The sequence below is a fragment of the Mustela erminea genome, chromosome 19 (assembly GCF_009829155.1).
Source record: "Mustela erminea isolate mMusErm1 chromosome 19, mMusErm1.Pri, whole genome shotgun sequence".
Classification (NCBI taxonomy): Eukaryota; Metazoa; Chordata; class Mammalia; order Carnivora; family Mustelidae; genus Mustela; species Mustela erminea.
This window is the reverse complement of record NC_045632.1, coordinates 53,948,345-53,966,772: the sequence shown is the minus strand read 5'-3', so window position 1 is coordinate 53,966,772 and position 18,428 is coordinate 53,948,345. Positions and strand designations below refer to the sequence as shown.

Sequence of the window (18,428 nt, the reverse complement as noted above, 5' to 3'; positions counted from 1 at the left end):
AGAACAGCACACTTGCAGGCCTTGAGGCAGACAGGAGGTGGTATATTCCAGGAACTGAAGAGAGGTGGGAGGAGGCATTGAGCTAGGGGGCTGTGGCAGGAGATGGGGATGAGGTCAGGAAGGCAGGTCATGTGGGGCTTTACAGGCCCTGTTAAGAGATTTTTAATTAGTTTCATTGGGAAAATGAGAAGCAAAACATACCCATAATTCTGATATATTTGGGCTAGGGTCCCCTTTTACATATGGCTCAGAAAGGTAGACTGGGGCATAGTATTTTACAGATGAAGCAAGGAAGACCCAGAAAGGGGATTTATGTGAGCCACAGAAGAAATAAATAGCAGAAAAAGGACTTGTAACCAAATATTCAACTTCCTGGCTGGTTATTGCTCTTTCTTTCACTTCTACCTGCTCCAGACATTCCCACGTAATCTTCATGAACACCAACAGCTTGGCTGAGTAGCATCTTTTTCTTCATTTATCTTTGCAGAGCAGGGGAGTGTGAGGCGGGTGAGTGCATGGGTGCACACATGTGTGAATGTATGTGTGTGTGTGTTCCTAACACTGGTAACACCGACTATTGCCGGCAGTTCATCCAGCAACATCATCCACCAGTTCACGGCCCCCGGGGAATTCACTGTGTTTGCTGAATGCACAACCACTGAGTGGCACGTGATGGCTCAGAAGCATGTGACGATCCGAGACAAGATAAGGCAGCTCAGTGTGACTGGGTGCTCCAGCCTGTCCCAGTCAGGAGCCAGCCCTCTTTGCCACGCTGTCTTCGGGGACCCATTGTGGATTCAGGTGGTGCTTGATGGAGGTGAGTCTACAGAAATGGTCAAGGTCAAGGCAACCTTGATTTTCCCCAAATCTATCCATCCAACTCCCAGGCTTTGGCACTCAGGTATCGAGTTAGTTTTTTAGCTCATTTACTTAGCACCTAGTATGTGCCTGTAACTGGTCTAAGTGCTTTATATGTACTAGTTTTATCTCCATGTACTGTTACACGTTACTACTATCATCTCTATTTTACAGATGAAGAAACAGAGGGAACATTCAGAAATTGGCTCAAACTCTTAAGCCCAGTAAGCTAGTGAAGCTCTCAGCCTTCTGAATGCCATTTTTGCACGCCCACAGTCCCGTAAGAAGAACTGAATTTCCAAGTCAGTCCTTGTTGGGGGAACTTGACTAGGACTGGGAGAGCTACCAGCTGGGCCTGAGGCCATCCCAGTTCAGCCAGCACTGCCCAGCTTGGCACAGTGATGCTGCCCCCAGTCAGGGCTGCTAGTCAGTGACTAGCACTGCTCCAGCCACAGCACCTCTTATGGCTGGCGTCTGCTCTGATTGGCCAGTTTCTTTTCTGATTGGTCACAGAGGCCATTCTAATTGGTCATTGTGTCCATTTTGATTAGGTAAGGTGTCCCTTCTGATCGGTCACAGCATCTATTCCGATTGGTCACAGTGTCCATTCTGATTTATCAAAATATCCATCCTATTTTATCGGGAGGGACCCACGCAATTTCACCTGTTGAATACTCTTGAATATTATCCCTTTTGTCAATAGAGACCCTACCAGCTAAGACCCATGATCACCGAAGGCAGCATCTTTCCTGCAGGCACAGGTCCAATGTGCGACCTGGACAGAAGCCTGTTGAGGTAAACTGCGTTGACGTGGAGCTGCAGAGGTGAGGACGTGACTCAGTCCGACCTCGCAGCTCCCAGAGCCTCACCCAGCAGGGACTTCACGGAGCCATTGCAGGCCCTTAAACGTGGTAGTTGGGGCTCCTCTCTGTTCTGGTGTCCTTGTCGGCTGAAGATGGTGCTCTGTGCACCTGGGAAACCTAAAATAATCCTTCATTCATTTTTCATTCTACAAATATAATTGAGTGCCTGCTCTTCGCCGAGTGTGGGGAGAGGGGGCAGTAAATGGGAGAGTCAGAGGGCTAACATTATTCTCTGCAGCGTTAGCTGCGTCGTCCTTGCTCAAACAAGAAAATATACTTACTTGGTTTCTATTGGAGAGAATCATAATTCGGTGGTTTAAATCCGATTTTCAGAGTCAACCACAATATTCCGCTAGACAGCCAGTGCCAGCCTGTAAGGGAGCCCCATCTTAATGGGGACAGGCTGTGTGTTCCTGAGGAGCAGGGTTCCAGGCAGTCTGCTACAGAGGTGGAAGGAAATGGCTTCAGCTGCTCCTGCCTAGCACAAGACTGGAGGCTAACTGTCATGCATAAAAATCAGCCATGCCTTGGGAGATGCTTCCTTCTTAGCCTTCTTCCAAGGCCAAACCTGTCAACAAAATGTTCTCAAATCTTTATTACAAACCTTTAAGTTTATGGGTAACACATGCATAGTATAAATTAGAATGTACAGATGAGCAGAGAGGACCCAAAAAGAAAAATCCTTCATGTACCCATTACTCAGAGATAACCACAGTAAATACTTGGGGTTGGGACTCACACTTCCACATGTCTTTATGGCTATACCATGCCCCTAGCTATATCCAGAACTTGATCTCAGAGCTAGTCTTGCCTACTTTGGTACAGTCACCAGCATGGTTGTTGCCAACATTCTTAAATATTTCTTATCCCACACAGGAACAGGGGTGACTTACACTGTGCTGTCAGGCAACACAAGCCTGGCTGAGTTCACCACACTGAGCGGCCTGCTGCCCTACAATCTGACCCTGGACCGAGCGGCCCAGCAAAGGATTGGCCCCGGGATGCACCAGCTGGAGATCCGAGCCACCAGCAACACCACCACCTCTGCACCCTCTAGAAACATTACAGTCCACTTCATGGAGCCTCTGTCAGGGTTACAGGCCTCCTGGGGTTCTGACCACTTGGAGCTTGGACAAGACCTACTGGTCAACATCTCGGTGGCTCATGGTATCCCAGAGGGGCTGACCTTTGAAGTGGCAGGACTCAATGCAACCTTCACCCACCAAGAAGAAAGCCTCAAGGCGCCATTTGGGATTTACCATGTGGCAGTTCCTCTTGAAGGTACTTGGGGTTGGCAGACCCCCTTTCCAAACTTCCTTCCTCTTCCCTTCCAGACTCGGGGGTCCAGCATCCTGCCAGCCAGTTTCAGTGTGTCCTGGTCACAAACCTGGTTCACAGCATCCAGCCTATGTCACAAAAATAAGGAAGAGACTTATTATCTGCCTTCATAGAGTTCAGAGTCACGGGAGTTCTCAATTCTGGCCCTTCTGACATTTGGGACTGGGTCATACTTTGTTGTATGACCCAATGGTCATACAACATACAATGGGCTGTCTCATACAATGGGCTGTCCTGCCCATTGTAGGATGTTCAGCAGCATCCCTGGCTTCTATCCACTAGATGCCAGCAGCTCCAGGCCCCTAAGTCCCAACAAACAGAAATGCCTCCAAACATTGCCAACTGTCCCCTGGACAGCAAAATCTCCCCCACTGAGAACCACTGAAGGAGGGCTGGAGTGGTCCAATTTTTCCACCATTTCTAGAGGAGTGTGTGGTTCAGGAAACTAGTCCATGCCCTTGGGGGAGAGAAAGAGGTAAAAACAAGAGTGGGAGAGGGAGGGAGGAGAGAGAAAGTGTCACGATGTGGCTGGAACAGAGATAGGGTGACAGACTGGCTGGCACCACCAGGGGCGGAGACCACAGCAGACATTTGCATTTAATCTGGAGAGAACAGAGTCCTTCAGGGCAGTGCGGTGAGGTCAGCAGGCAGGAATGTGATGAGGGTCACAGAGCCTCCAGCCCACCCAGAATCTTGTCCCCAGGGTCCCTAGCCCTGGGTCTCAGAGGTATGTCAGAAAGAGGGGAACACTGTGCAGGTGTGGGGTTATCATGCGTTCAGCAGCAGAGCTGGCAAAAGATATAGCAGGTTAAATGACAGATTTGAGAAGAAAAACACTGGAACTCTGCCAGGTATCAGAGGTCCAGCTTGAAACAGGGGGAATCCAGAATGGAATGAAATGACAATGGAAAATACATACAACATATAGGCTATAATTCAAATGCAAATTAATTTTTGTCTTCTATAAAAGTTGTTTGGCAGGGGATAATAGATAAAATCTTTGCAGGCCCTATGAGGTTTTGGCTTACTCTTAGATGACAAGTAGTCTTCTCCCCACAAGAAAAACAGATTTGGATGGCTCCAGGGATGAAGGGGGTGAGGAAGAAGGAGAGGGAACCAGGTAGAACAGAAATCCTCACTACCTAGTGGCATTGGCTCAGTCCTGGCTGGTCTTGCTGTCAGGGCCCAGCAGATGTTTGCAGCTGTCTTATGGGAGCTTCTCTGGGCTTCTGAGGCCTCTGCTGTGTCCCTCAGCTCCCGGGACAGGGGTGATGCCTCTCCCTCAGCTGGCCACAGCTGGCCAGCTGCTGCTGCTTCTGGATCACCAAGAAGGTCATTCTCTGTTCTCATTCTTTTTTTTTTTTTTTTAAGATTTTTATTTATTTATTTGATAGACAGAGTGAGATCACAAGTAGGCAGAGAGGCAGGCAGAGAGAGAGGGGGAAGCAGGCTCCCCGCTGAGCAGAGAGCCCAATGCGGGGCTTGATCCCAGGACCCTGAGATCATGACCTGAGCCAAAGGCAGAGGCTTAAACCACTGAGTCACCCAGGCGCCCCCTCTGTTCTCATTCTTGCTGCCCTTTCCAGCACTCCCTTTCCCCTAGACAAACATCTGGTCTGCAGAAAATTCTCACCTTTTCCTTGGCCAGCTACCAGTAGTGACTGTAGTTTTTTCCAAAGGCAGGAAGGCAGAACTTTTCCTCCCTCCCTCTCTCCCTCTCACTCCACCCTCTGTCATAGACCCTCTGTCATGACCCCCTGTCATAGACCATCCTCCCAGGGCATGAGTAAGGAACACTTTCATAGGGGTCCTCAACCTCAAAGAGCACACATTCATCTTTCCAAGCGTCCCCTCTCATGAGTTTCCCTCTAGACTTGAGAAGGTAGCACCTACCACCCTTCCCCATGACAGAAGAGGGGTGGGATACATATGTACCCCAAATAAGTCTTACAAATTCTTGTCTGTTTTCTACCCCGCAATCTTTTAAAAGTTCTGTCATGTCTTTCCTTCTGCTGGAATCTCTCCTCAAAGGATGGACACTATTTTTGTCCTTTGAACTTTAGTTTTAACCCCCTCCATGAACCATGATCCATGATCCATGAAGTGATCCCCTGCTCCGTGTCCACAATGCCCCCATACCAATTTCTGCCATGGTTTGGCACTTGGTCTCCTAAATATCTACTAGACTATAAGGACCTTGAAGACAAAGACCACATTTCATTCATCTCTGTGTCCCCAGAGCTTTGCACTATGTCTGGTATACAACAGGGGTTCATTAAATGCTCAGATGATGAAAGATTCAAATTCTGCCATCAGTGGAACTGAGAAGTACATGCTAAGAGAGCTGTCTTAGCGAAAGTCAAACAATTTATTACAACACCCATAATTGTCTACCCTTTGCACTGCAGGTACCTTTCTGGTCACTGTGATGGTGAGAATGCCTTCTCAAACCTAAGTTTGGAAGTCTGGAAGCATCACTGTCACAGGCAAGGAATTTCGGGGAAGTGGGTACAGAACTCATGACCAGAGTCTGGGCATTGCACTTGCTTGGGATCCAGTGAGGAAACTCTTCAAAACAAAGCTCTGAAATACTTACCTCGCTCTATAGATGTTAAGGGGCAGTGAAATAAGCAGTAAAACATTCAACCATTGTTAAGAATTCTGAAACATCCGAGTTTGTATTCATTATGTTGCTTTAGGCTCCAAGCAACAAAAAGCCCAACAAAGGAGGCTTTCTGCTCAAGGTTTTATTGTTCCACCTACTAAGAATTTAGGAGGTAAGTAATTCCAGGGTTGGTTCAGTGGCTTAGTGTCACCACAAGGACCCGGGCTCATTCTGTTGTCGTGTTCTTTTTTTTTTTTTTTTTTTTTTAAAAATTTTATGTATTTATTTGACAGAGAGAGAGAGCATAAGCAGGGAAGGGGGAGCAGGCAGAGTGGGGAGCTGGACTCAGGGCTTGATCCCAGGGTTCTGGGATCATGACCTGAGCTGAAGGCAGACACTTAACAGACTGAGCCATCCAGGCGCCCCTGTTGTCCAGTTCTGCCATCCTGAGAGCTTCTGCTTTGTTCTTAGGCTTGCATCTCATCACCATGGCTGCTGCAGTTCCAGACATCACATGTCAGCCCAGCATTACTCAGCAGCTGCTCAAGCTTTTTTCCCTTTCTGTAGCTCTTGCTACTGGGGTGGGGAGGGAGCATTTCCCCCGCTCATCCCTAGCAATCTTCCTGTCAGATACCATCACTCAGGGTCATGCACCCCAGTTGTTAGGAATGCTGGGAAGCAGGTATCTCGCACCTCCAGCTTTGTGGGAAAAGTAGATTCTGGCAACCGGGAAGAGTGGGGAACTGGCTGCTGGATAGGCAACCAACAGTGGCAGTCCACAGAGCTGAAAGTTTCATCTCAAATGTGTTTGCCAGGGCTCTTTGAGCAGCAATGGAGAGAAAAACAGGTCAAACTAGCTCAAGGTCAGAGGGAAGTTTTATCAACTCAGAAAAGGCCAGGGTTTAGTCACAGCTGGATCCAGTCACTCAATCATCAGTTCATCAGAAATCTGTCTCTTCCCATCTCTTCATTTCTACTCAGGCTTCATTGTGATTCCCCTCTCCCAAGCAGTAGCAGGATGGCCCCAGGCTTCAATCTTTAACCCTAGAGGAGGAGTGCCTCTTTGTGGATATTTCCAGAAGTCCTGAGGTTGCCTCTCCGGGTCCAAGCTTGGTTCATGTGCCCTCCAGGACCCAGTGCTGAGGCCAGGGGAAAGTGGTATTGGGCAGACCAGAATCACATGTTCACCCAGAATATGATGAAGGGTCAGCTTCACCCAAACCAAGGACTGAGAGTGGGGGAAGGAGGGTTCCTCAGGGAAAATGTCACCTGTAAGTGCTCTTACCAAGAGAAGGGGGACCCGAAAGCCTGGATGGGGGAAAACGACATCTGTCCTTGCTACTGTCCATGGCCCTCGTTTTCCACATATGGAATCTGAGGCTGAGAGAGTTTAAATGACTTTCCAGAAGTCACTCAGCTAATTCATGGCAGGATCAGAGGTAGCAACTACTTTTCCTGATTTCTTCACTCAGGGTTACTGGACCATCTTCCTTCTTAAGGTTAAGAATGGTGGGGCACCTGGGTGGCTCAGTGGGTTAAGCCTCTGCCTTCGGCTTGGGTCATGATCTCAGGGTCCTGGGATCGAGCCCCACATCTGGCTCTCTGCTCCGTGGGGAGCCTGCTTCCCCCTCTCTCTCTGCCTGCCTCTCTGCCTACTTGTGATCTCTCTCTCTCTGCCAATTAAATAGATGAATGAAATCTTATATATAAAAAAGATTAAGAACAGCTTCTGTGTCTAGCATCTTAGCTTTGCTTTGTATAATTTTTACAGACCTTCAAAGTTGGAGTTCTCTGAATGGGAATTCACTGGGAGAGAATTTTTTACAGATCAATGGTACTCAGATCTTAAAATAACCAGGTCACTGCGGTCTAGAGACGCACATGAATCTGCCAGTGCAGATAAAACGCATTCCTATCTTAATCACTACACTTTAACATATTCATGGTTTAGTATTTTCAGAGTATACCAACTGCATGTACATTTTCCATTTAGACTTGATATAATAATACTCTTTACAGATATATACAGATGGACAAAGCACTTAAAAGCATTCAGCCCTTGAGAAATGGGAATTGCCTTTCTGTAAGGGGTGAGAAACCTAAGACTCAGAATAACTAACACTCCGAGGTTCACACAGCCAGTAAGAGGCCAATAGAAGAACCCAGAAATGTACCATGGTGTGCTGAGGCTGGCTGCCAGCAGCTTGTGAGAGCTGGTTCTGTCCACCTCTTGCTCTACAATCACAGCGGTCAGCTTGGCAGCTTGAAATCTGCCTTAGTGGCAGTACAGACACCAAAGAAAGCAGCGAACACTACAAATCAGAGCTCCCCACTCCCTCCCTTAACTGGTAGTTAAACATTAACAACATACAGCCACAGGCCTGTCTCCAAATCTTGTGTTATCTGCATTGGCAAGTGCCTGCCTGCCTCTTTCCTAACAACCAAAGAGGTGTCTTTAGTCCAATGGTGGACAAGATGGTTTGAGTTTTTACCCATTTCTATGGCCTAAAAGTATGCTAAATTTCTGAGCATACCTCTGCCTCTGCTCTTTGGCAATCTTATCAACACTACCAAAGTCTGATGCCTGTTCCCACTGTGTTTGTAGCTCCTTCCAGTCTGCAAGAACCATCTGGAATAAATGCCAAGGAAAAGAATGTGAGTATTTGTTTTTTTAGACACTTAACACCTCACCACAAAAAGATGTCTAAGCACTCTGCTTTGGTTTTGGTTTTGGGCTTACTGGTGCTAATATCCAGAAAACTAGAAAGCATAGTTTCTTCCATTTGAAAAGAGATCCAGAAGGAATGGAATCAAACCAAGCATATTCTCCAACCACTACAGTATCACATTACAAATCAGTAATAAGATATCTGGGATAGGTACATACCTTTTAGACATCTTGGATATTCAAGAGCATATTTGAAAAACATCAAGAGGTCAAAGGAAAAATTCACAAGGAAAATTTTAACATTTTTTGAGTGATGATAGTACAACCTATCCAAATTTGTGGGATGAAGCTGAAGCAGGGCTCAGAGGAAAATTTATAGCTGTTGATGCTTAGAAAACACACCTGGGTTCCTTAGCTTTTACAGCAAGACTAAGTCCTCAACTCCTTGCTATTGACATTGTCTGTGCATGTCTATAACAAAAACTGTACATCTGCATTATCCAAGGCCTGGTGTTAGGGACTATAGCTACAAAAGTGAATAAACAGCCATGGTCCCCTGCCTTCTTGGAGACTAGTAGGTGAAACTACTGAATAAATTAGCATCTCGTTAGGAGTTGTGATAAGTGTCTAACTAGAAGCAATGGGGTGCAGTGACAGCAACCAACACAGGGTGGCCCAGCAAATGTGATCAGTCCTGTCGGAAGGAGACATTCAAGTTGGAACTTGAAGATAAGACAGTCAGTCATGCTGGAAAGCAGAATAAGAGCTTTCAGGGTGCACAGATATGAAGGCCCTGGGGCTGGAATTTGGCCTGAGGCCAAGGGGGCTGGGTAGGAGGAGCATGTAGGAGATTACAGAGAAATGGACAGAGGCCAGATCCCATGAAGTCTTAGGTACCAAGACAGGGACTTGGGTTTTATTCTTAGGCCATGGGAGACCACTAGGGGTTGAGTTCTGCCATGAGGCTTCCTGCTATACAGGCTGTCCTCTCAGGGTGGCCGTTTAATAGGTCCTACTAGAACTTACTCAAGGAGAATATCTTATGCCTCTTGATTTCTCCTCCTAGAACCCACAGGCTCATTTACTCCTCCTCCTTCACAACAGCTCTGTGATCCTGTCCTCTGGAGAAACTTGCCCTGACACCAGCTATCCACTTTGTAGAGGTCATAGCTCTGTGCCTTCCTCTGCACCAGATACAGTAGAAAGCATGTCACAACCTCCCCTCATTTAATCCACAGCATCCCAGGAATCAAATGATATCAAATCTTCATAGAAGCAGATGTTTTCAACCTACTGCCTCCCTCTTACACATTCTCATAATCCTCTGGACGCCCTCTCTCCGCAGCAGTTAGCACTCTGTATTTTGTCTGTTTCCTTGTCTGTCTTCCCTCCCAAACTTAAGGGCAAGGCCCAGGTCTCTATTTCTGTATCTCTGGGCGTCAAGCATGGGGCCTGGTCCAGAGCAGGCTCTGTTAAAGGTGGATGCATGGTGGACCCTTAACACTGAGCCCACATTCAGACTAAAGTTACTTACCCTGTGATTCATCCCTGGAGGTGAGCCAGGTGGGTCCCACAGGGTCTGTTTCCATTCCACACCCTATACTGTGGGTACCCTTGGCACAGATTGCTGTGGGGTGGGAGGTGGCGTGCCAACTGTGGATGGGCATCTCACCAGCCAGCTGCTTTTTCTGCAGAGAGAGAAAGGGAACGTGCAGGTATACATGGAACCTGGTCAGTATGTGGATCCTTTCACGACTGTGACTCTGGGCTGGCCAGACAGTGACAAGGATTTACGTTTCCAGTGGTCATGTGGTAGGTGTCTGCAGAGTTCTGGAACTATCCTATCTCGCCACAAAGTAATGGACAGAGGTCAGCTTTGCCATTTTTTAACCTTCACACCGGTATCACTTTTCCTGCCCCTTGCAAGTCAGATTAAGAATTCCATGGAAATGGCAGGGTGGGGGGAAGCAGTGGGAAACCAAGGCAGATGTAGCCTTGAAGGCAGGCAACAAGGAGATGCACTATCTGTAAAATATGTGAGAACAGTAATTAATCCTAAAAGTCAATCTGCTTTATTTTCATCACAAAAGTCAGTAATAAAATAAAAACAACAACTGCCCTCCTTTCACTTCCTTGCCCTTGATACATTGCCAGGAAGAGTCTAGAAGTGAGGAGGCATTTTCAGACAAATCAAGAGAGTAGCACCAGTGCCCATTACTTAGAAATGGTTGTCCTCCTCTCTATAGGGATATCGCCTAGGTGGGCAGTCATTCTTTTGAAAATTAATGCCATCCCTACTGTACATATTATTTTTGTTAACTGTTTTTTCTTTGAACAATATATCCTGTATATTTTAATGTCATGATATCTTCTCCATCTTGATTTCACAATAAGTGTATAATAGACTGTCTAGTTAGTATATGATCATTTATTTACTGGTACCCTATTTTTTGGACATTTAGGTTGTTTTGAATTATCTGCCCTTATAAACAACATTGTAATGAACATCCCTATAGTTCTATCTTTATTTGATTCTCTGGTTACTTTCATAAATAAATTTTTAGAAAATAATAAATTTTAAGAAATGGGATAGCTGGGTCAAAAGTCATGGAAAACTTGAAGCCTTTCGATATCCACTGGTAAGTGCTCAGTATACCCTTTTGAATATTAATTCTCATTATCAAGATTCATAGAGGATGCACTTATAGAGTTTGGGTGGTTGAGCTGATGGCCTGACCCTAGATCATGTCTCATGAATAGCACTGGTGGAAATAGCAGATGATTGCAAGCACCCTGAATATTCATCAAGCGGGGAATGCTTCAATAAAATGGGTACATCCAGACAGGGAAGACTACATAGCTGTTAACAAAAATAAGGCAGCTGTATGGCTACGGGATGCTTACTAAGATGCATTAAGAAAGGCCAAGTCCAGAAGGGCATAGAGAATGCTGTGTGTGGAACAATGACACACACACAAACACACATACCTATATTCTGACGCAGGCAGGGATAGGCTCTGGAAGGACATGCCAGAACTCTGTGCAACACAAAGATGGGAAGACAATCACCTCCACTCTGTGCATTTGGTACCTACAAGGAGTTAAACACTGAATCCAAAAGGATACGTTCATGTCCTCATCCCCAGAAAAATGACCTCTGCAATGAGTCTCTGCAGATGTAATTAAGTTAAGACTCTGCAGATGAGGTCATCGTGGATTACCTGGGTTGGCCCTAAATCCAATAACAAGGGGGACAGGGGAAGTGAGGTGATTGATGGATAAACATCCATCAACAGAGATGAAGGGCAAAGGATACAGGACTTACTGAGATGGTATCATAAAGCCAGAGGGGACATGCGGCCTCTCAGATGGGATACAGGCCCCAGGTCCCCAGTGTACCCACAGGGACATACAGCTGAGGTCAGCCTTCCAGGTGGAGTGAAATTACACCAGGGACAAGAAACTGCCTCGGTGCTCACCCAGGCAGAGCTGTCTATCCTCCTGGCCTCTCTCCTGCTGTATGCCTGGCCGCTCATTCTTCAGCCAGTGGCCGGTGCCACATGGAGTAAAAGAAGCTGACATCCCCTGCAGGTGTGCTCAGAGTCAGGGGGAAGCACCACTCATTTCCCCAGGAGCATCCTTCTGCAGCACTGTCGCCACACCCTGCAAGTGGGAGTGCTCCTCAAATTCTCTCTTTGAAGCTCCTTTTCTTATCTATGTCTCTTTTCTTCCCCAAAATGCCAAACCGGAAGGGTCCTTGGATTGGTAACAGCATTTTCCCCCTTCCCCTCAGGACGCTGCTGGGCCCAGTGGAGCTACTGTGTTGAGAGGCAGCTGCTCCGCACAGACCAAAGGGAGCTGGTGCTTCCTCCGTCCTGCCTGCCACCGCCCAACTCCACCGTCACCCTGCGCCTGGCCACCTGGAGAGGCGGGGAGCTGCAGAACCGGGAGGAGCAGTGCCTCTATGTGTCTGCCCCCCCGGAACTCGGGCCTCGAGTCAGGTGGGGGCAAGAGAGCAAACTCCTGTGGCATTGCCATCCCTTCAGCCACCATTTACTGAAGACCCAGCTCAGGCTGGCATAGACATAGGGACCAAGTCTTATAGGAGTGGCCCAATAGACCTGGTCACAGTTCTCACATGGAGTGCTTCCTGGTGGTCAGCAATTATTGGCCCCAACGAATGCAGGGAGGTAGTGTATCCCAATGACAGCATCCTGGACTTGGGACCAGGGAAGGTTTCCCTTAGCAGAGATGTGAAGGAAGAGGAGCTATCATGGCAAGAAAAGGGGGCAGGAGAGGAAACTGGATGGCAAAAGTAAGGAGCACAGAATAGCTGGAAGTGAAAGAGACAGGTGTGGCTCAAGTATGGAGGGAGAAAGAGGGGCAAAAAGAAACTGGGAGAAAAGGCAGGGCCTGGCTCTGGTGGAACCTTGTGGGTTATATCACAGACATCATTTTGTAGAGTTCTGGAAAAGTCACCCAAGAGTTGCAAGTAGGCCGGGGAGGGGATCGTGCCTTACTTCAAAATTCTGTGGTAACAGGGTGGAGAGTGGGTTGGAGGAGGGCAAGAGAGGGCTCCGGGAGATCACTTGAGTTCTTGCAGGAGTCAAGGTGAGAGCTCAAGGTAGCCTGGTCTATCAAGTGGGTCCGAGCAAGAAGTAGATGTCTCAATTATCATATGATCTCCCTGATATGAGGAATTTGAGAAACAGGGCAGGGGGTCAGAGGGGGAAGGGAGGGAGAAAAAAATGAAACAAGTTGGGACCATGGAGAGAGATAAACCATAAGAGACTCTTAATCTCAGGAGACAAAGTGAGGGTCAATGGGGCGTGGGGGAAGGGACAGGGTGGCTAGATGATGGACATTGGGGAGCGTATGTGCTATGGTGAGTGCTGTGAACTGTGTAAGACTGATGATTCACAGACCTGTGCTCCTGAAGCAAATAATACATTATACGTTTAAAAAAGAAAAAGAAGTAGCTGTCTCCCTCAAACTGGGAGTTGATGAGAGTTGGACAAAGGGTCTATGTACAGATGCAGGCAGGGATAAGGGAACAAACTAGGGTTGGCAGTGCAGGACTATAATAGGAGGAAGCCACTTTCCTTCTCAGGACTGCATAGGAAAGGAGGGGGGATGGCATTGCTAGGACCACCGGGAGCTGGGGTCTTGGTTAGAGGAACAGCCTCTAACCCTTAACTGCCCACCTGTTAAGGCGCAGGGCCATTGGTAAATAAATACCCACCTCCCCCACCTTCACCATCTGATCCCCAGCCAGTGCCTCCCACTGCTAGACCCAACCAGAAGCCAGAGGCACGGAAACTCAGGTGACACAGTCCATGGAGATTAGAGTCCATGGAGATTAGTCTCCTAGTGCCCAGAGCCACAAAGATTTGTAGGAGAATGTCTGGTACACCTGTGCTAGGATGGATGTGAAGACAGAAGTAGGGAGATTGAGAGTTGCAAAGAAGTTAAAGCTGAAAGGTCCTGCACATGGACTGGACACACGGCAGGCGCCAGAGTGACCTTTTATTGGCACTAGGGAGGGAGTGGGATCCTAGAGAGAAGGCCCAGTGTGTGAATATAGACGTGTTGGTGCATGTTCCCTTTCCCCACTAAGGAGTTATGTGACCTGGGACAAATCACATTGGCTCCCTGAGCTTGCTTTGCTTGTCTGTGATAGGGGATTCTAATACATTGCTCCTAGGGGCGTGGTAAGCCCTGGATAAGCAAACAATGATGCAAATCATTTATAACCTGTGGCATGCATGCAATAAAACCACAGCATTCCTTTATTATTGTTAGAACTAGAAGGAATCACGGAAATATTGTCTGCTCGTATCCCTCCCACGCCCCCTGCCACTTTGCAGGTGAGGAAACTGAGGCTCAGAGAGTTAAAGTGACTCATGCAAGGTAACCATTCTTACGAGACAGGGACAGGATCTGAGGACCCTAGGTTTCATGCACTTTCCATACCATTGTCTTTCATCAGGAATGAAGTGGGAATTCAGTCAGGCACAAATCATTCCATCTCCATGACCAACGCTATGTCCTGGTTTTGGTTGGGGCATGGGTTACTTTTATTTCCTCTTTCACTTGAAAAAAAGCCCTCTGCCACCTTCACAAATGACCTGAGAAGAACCAGACAAAAGACGACGAGGCCACAAGGCTGAAGTGAACTTCCACACTCTGTTCTATCTCCCTCTCAGCTGTGAGAACTGTGGACCAGCGAATGCCAGTGAAGATGTCGTGCTCAGAGTCACCATGGGGGATGACTCCTCAGTAGCCATGTTCAACTGGGACTTAGAGGATGCCTCTCTGGGGAAGGTGAGGACCACTGGGGAAGGTGGCAGCCACTCCTGTTTTGGCTGACTGACAGCCACATGTGTCACATGCCCAGGACTGAGCTGGGGGTACGGGGATGGGGTGGTGGTGTTCCCCAGAGGAAAACCAGGGCACTGGTCAGAAGGGAGAATGAACACAAGGGAGCAGAAGCAATGGGGAAACATCACAGCAAATGCTGCGGGGGCCCCAGCTCAGTCCCTCTGCCCAGGCTGACACACCCATCCCAGCCTCTGTGGAGGGACTGCTCGCTGGTCACCGATGGACGTGGGGGTCTAATGGCCCAGCCCCCTGCCTCTGAGTAAGAGAACTTCTGTGGTACAGCTCACACTCACTGTGGGATCAGGCTGAGGCTGGCTGGACACCTCCTGAAACCATTTCTCTGCCCTCTGCTTGCCTCTCCGCTCTGGTTTTCCCAAGAGCCTCCCTCAGTAAATGACCTGCATATGAATCCCAGTCTAGGGGTGTCCTTCAAGGGACACCTTTTGTCTGATCTCAGACAAACACCTACATTGGGCTAGAAATTGGGTATTTGGGCTGACTCAGGGAAGCGTGTGGTGTCTTTGCTCGAAGGCCCCAGGGGTGAGAAGCCACTGCCCTGCTGAGTCCAGGAGCCTGGTTGAAGCCTCAGGGTCTCTTAGCTGCTGCTCTCTTTCAGGCTGAGCCTCTCCCGGCTGCCTGCAGATTCCGGGGATTTTGGCCGAGTGCTTCAACCCTCCCTCAGAGCAACACCTCCACACTGCGGTGGAACAGCTCCTTCTTGCAGACCTGGGGCCAGGCCACCCGGATCAGAGCCACAGGTGTGCAGGCCCCCGCTCAGTTTCTTGTCATGGGTCCCGTCTGCCACAGAAAGTGAACCAAGACAAACCCAGAAGCCCTGAAATGTGGGACTTCGGTGCAGGGTCAGGGGCCAGACACAGGCTCTGGGGTTCATCCCTTTGCCACCACTTTCTAGCTGGGAGGCGAGGCACTTCAACTCTCTGCACCTCAGTTTCCTGCCTCTGAATTGCATTATGCAGAGTGGAGGAGACAGATTGTTCCGGGGTGGTGCAGTCCGCGTGTCCTGCCAGAAGATTCTCACTTTAAACAAGCCCAGTGCTGTAGGAAATGTAGATTCTCAAAACGACAAATGATGGGTGATTATTCTTTTGGGGATGGATTCACTTGACTCAGTTTTTCTCAAAGTGGCCCACGGACCTCCCATACTGGAACAACCTGAGGTACTAGTTCAAAATGAACACTCTGAGGTGTGCCCCGAACCTTTTGGATTAGGTCTACACTAATCATTTTTTTAAGATTTTTTTATTTGTTTGACAGAGGGAGAGAGACATCGAGAGAGGGAACACAAGCAGGGCATAGTCAGAGAGGGAGAAGCAGGCTTCCCGCTGAGCAGGGAGCCTGATGCGGGTATAAAGGACTCGAGGGTCATGGCCCAAGCCAAAGGCAGATCCTTAATGACTGAGCTACCCAAGCGCCCCTACACTAATCATTTTGGTTAAAGATTGGTTAAAATTGGTTAAAAATTGGTTAGGAATTGGTTAAAATCATATTGGTTAAAATTCTCTTTATGCCCAGCTCTTCCAGGTATATACTCTTTTTGAAATACCAGTGATATAGGATGCTGGTGCCGGTGGAGGCCTGGAAAAAGCAAGGCTTTGGGCAGAATCAGCCTGTTTCTAGATTCTGGGCATGGCCCTTCTGAGCTCGGTGACCTTGAGCAAGTCATTTTGTTTCCCAAATACTTCCTCCTCACCAAAGCTGTGAGGAAGCTACTAATATTAGCCCTTTTTGGGTGCCTGGATGGCTTGGTTGTTAAGCGTCTGGCTTCAGCTAAGGTCATGATCCCAGGATCCTGGGATCGAACCTCACATCGGGATCCCTGCTCAGCAGGAAGCCTGCTTCTCCCTCTCCTACTTTCCTTGCTTATATTTCTTCCCTTGCTATGTATCTCTCTGTCAAATAAATACATATAATCTTAAAAACATATATAAAAATGTGTGTGTGTGTGTGTGTGTGTGTGTGTATATCAGCCCTGTTTTACAGATGAAGGACTGACTCTCAAAATGTGAGGCCCCGGGGCACTTGGGTGGCTCAATGGGTTAAGCCTCTGCCTTCGGCTCAGGGTCCTGGGATCAAGCCCCGCGTCGGGCTCTCTGCTCAGCAGGAAGCCTGCTTCCCCCCTCTCTCTCTGCCTGCCTCTCCACCTACTTGTGATCTCTCTCTCTCTGTCAAATAAAATCTTTAAAAAAAAAAAAAATGTAAGGCCCCAGGATACCCTGCATCAGGGAGAGCTGTGAGATATGCAGATTTCTGGACCTCAGTCCAGAACCTCCAGAGAGGTCTGAGGCTCAGGGTCAGGACACGGGCATGGGACTCTGCATGCTTAACAAGCTCCCAGGGCAATCCTGAAGCCTGGTGGTCTGTGTGACCCACAGAACCCCTCAAGCACCCTTCGTCTTCACTCCCCAGCAGTAACCGGGCACGCCCACGGAGAGGACACCCATGTTACCAGCTCTCTGCCTCTCCCTGTGGTGCCCACGTGCGCCATCACCCCGGAGGAGGGTACCATTCTGACGAGCTTCACCATCTTCTGCAATACATCCTCGGCCCTGGCCCCCTTGGAGTACTGCTTCTGCCTGGAGTCAGGTACCGGCCCAGGGCTCCTGCTCTCCCTTCAGCTACTAGGCTCCACTTCTCCTAGAACAGGGAGCTGCAAAAAGTGTGTTGCATGTGTGAAAGAGGTTTGCAGAATAAAGAAGCGCCTACACTTTAACCCCAGCCCCAGGAACACTGACCCAGCCACACACCTGCAGGGAGGGGGTGCTATTTTTAAGGTCTCCTCCTCCCCTCTTCCTCTTCCTCCTCCTTTTTGTAATTTGTTTTGTTACCTTTTTTTTAAACCTGTAAAGAGGGAAACAATTTTTGAAATTTTTTATGGATTCCAGTAAACTTATTCCAAAGTCCTAGCAGCATATGATTTCCTAGGGAGGCCAGCGGATCAGTATAGGTGGCTGTCTTCTCTCTGAAATCATGGGGTCCCTGAGTGCCTGCCATGTCTTCATGAGCTGTGGGTTTTGTGTCCTTGTCAGCAGGCTCTACCTTGGTGGGTTTCCAGTCTCCCTGGGGCCTGGGAATGCCCCCTAACTGTTCAGTTTCCATTTACCAGGTTCCTGTCTACACTGTGGCCCTGAGCCTGCCCTCCCGTCAGTTTATTTGCCACTTGGGAAAGTAAACAATGACTTCATGCTGACAGTGGTCATTTCTGTCTCCAGTCTCGCAGGGGACAAAGAGCAGGCCCACGCAGTGGTGAAGGTGGGTGGTGACGGCCTTTTGTTTCTTCACTGAGAAAACTTGTTGACCCAACTTAACCTCACCAAGTTGGTGACTGGATTGAAGAGAGCCAAGGGCATGACCAGATGAGTCACTGAGCCATTCCTTCCTTCAACTAGTATTTTCAGAGCACCTGCTATGTACCAGGCCCTGGGGACACAGCTGTGAACAAAACAGACATGGTCTCTACCTTCGCAGATCCTACCTCTCAGTGGCCAGAACAGGGGAAGGGCCTTGGATGAGACAGACCAGTGCCATCAGAGTCTAGAGGAAGGAGGACCCAAATCAGCCATAATGAGTACATGGCTGAGGCTGGATAAAATCAGGATAAATTTGAAGGGTGAGGGGCCAGGTGGAACAGGAAGGGATTGGGGGCACGATGAGGTGCGTGCGTACCCATGATGAGGGTAGAGCAGAGACTTGCCCA

The 18,428-nt window shown here is 48.4% G+C and overlaps 1 protein-coding gene and 1 long non-coding RNA gene across 21 annotated transcripts in view; one reads left to right on the top strand and one right to left on the bottom strand.

The window, feature by feature from the left end:
* The window catches only part of LOC116579456, a 127,215-nt gene that overhangs the window by 32,277 nt on the left and 76,510 nt on the right, over window positions 1–18,428 (bottom strand). For 17 of the 20 annotated variants that reach the window (XR_004281265.1, XR_004281261.1, XR_004281262.1 and 14 more), the window contains 4 exons: window positions 11,321–11,370; window positions 9,867–10,020; window positions 2,981–3,127; window positions 2,003–2,161 (listed from right to left, as the gene is read on the bottom strand). This is a non-coding gene — a long non-coding RNA (uncharacterized LOC116579456). Of the gene's footprint in view, window positions 1–2,002; window positions 2,162–2,980; window positions 3,128–9,866; window positions 10,021–10,126; window positions 10,358–11,320; window positions 11,371–17,237; window positions 17,382–18,428 lie in introns of all 20 variants that reach the window. The other 3 variants (XR_004281271.1, XR_004281266.1, XR_004281270.1) reach the window with 3 other exon arrangements.
* Window positions 1–18,428, top strand: part of PKD1L2 (polycystin 1 like 2) — a 91,273-nt gene that overhangs the window by 19,785 nt on the left and 53,060 nt on the right. The window contains 10 exon segments of the mRNA XM_032324872.1: window positions 588–817; window positions 2,598–3,002; window positions 5,468–5,545; window positions 8,270–8,319; window positions 10,027–10,144; window positions 12,126–12,333; window positions 14,539–14,656; window positions 15,330–15,471; window positions 17,141–17,317; window positions 17,838–17,983. Of these exon segments, the coding sequence (XP_032180763.1) occupies window positions 588–817; window positions 2,598–3,002; window positions 5,468–5,545; window positions 8,270–8,319; window positions 10,027–10,144; window positions 12,126–12,333; window positions 14,539–14,656; window positions 15,330–15,471; window positions 17,141–17,317; window positions 17,838–17,983 (1,672 nt within the window).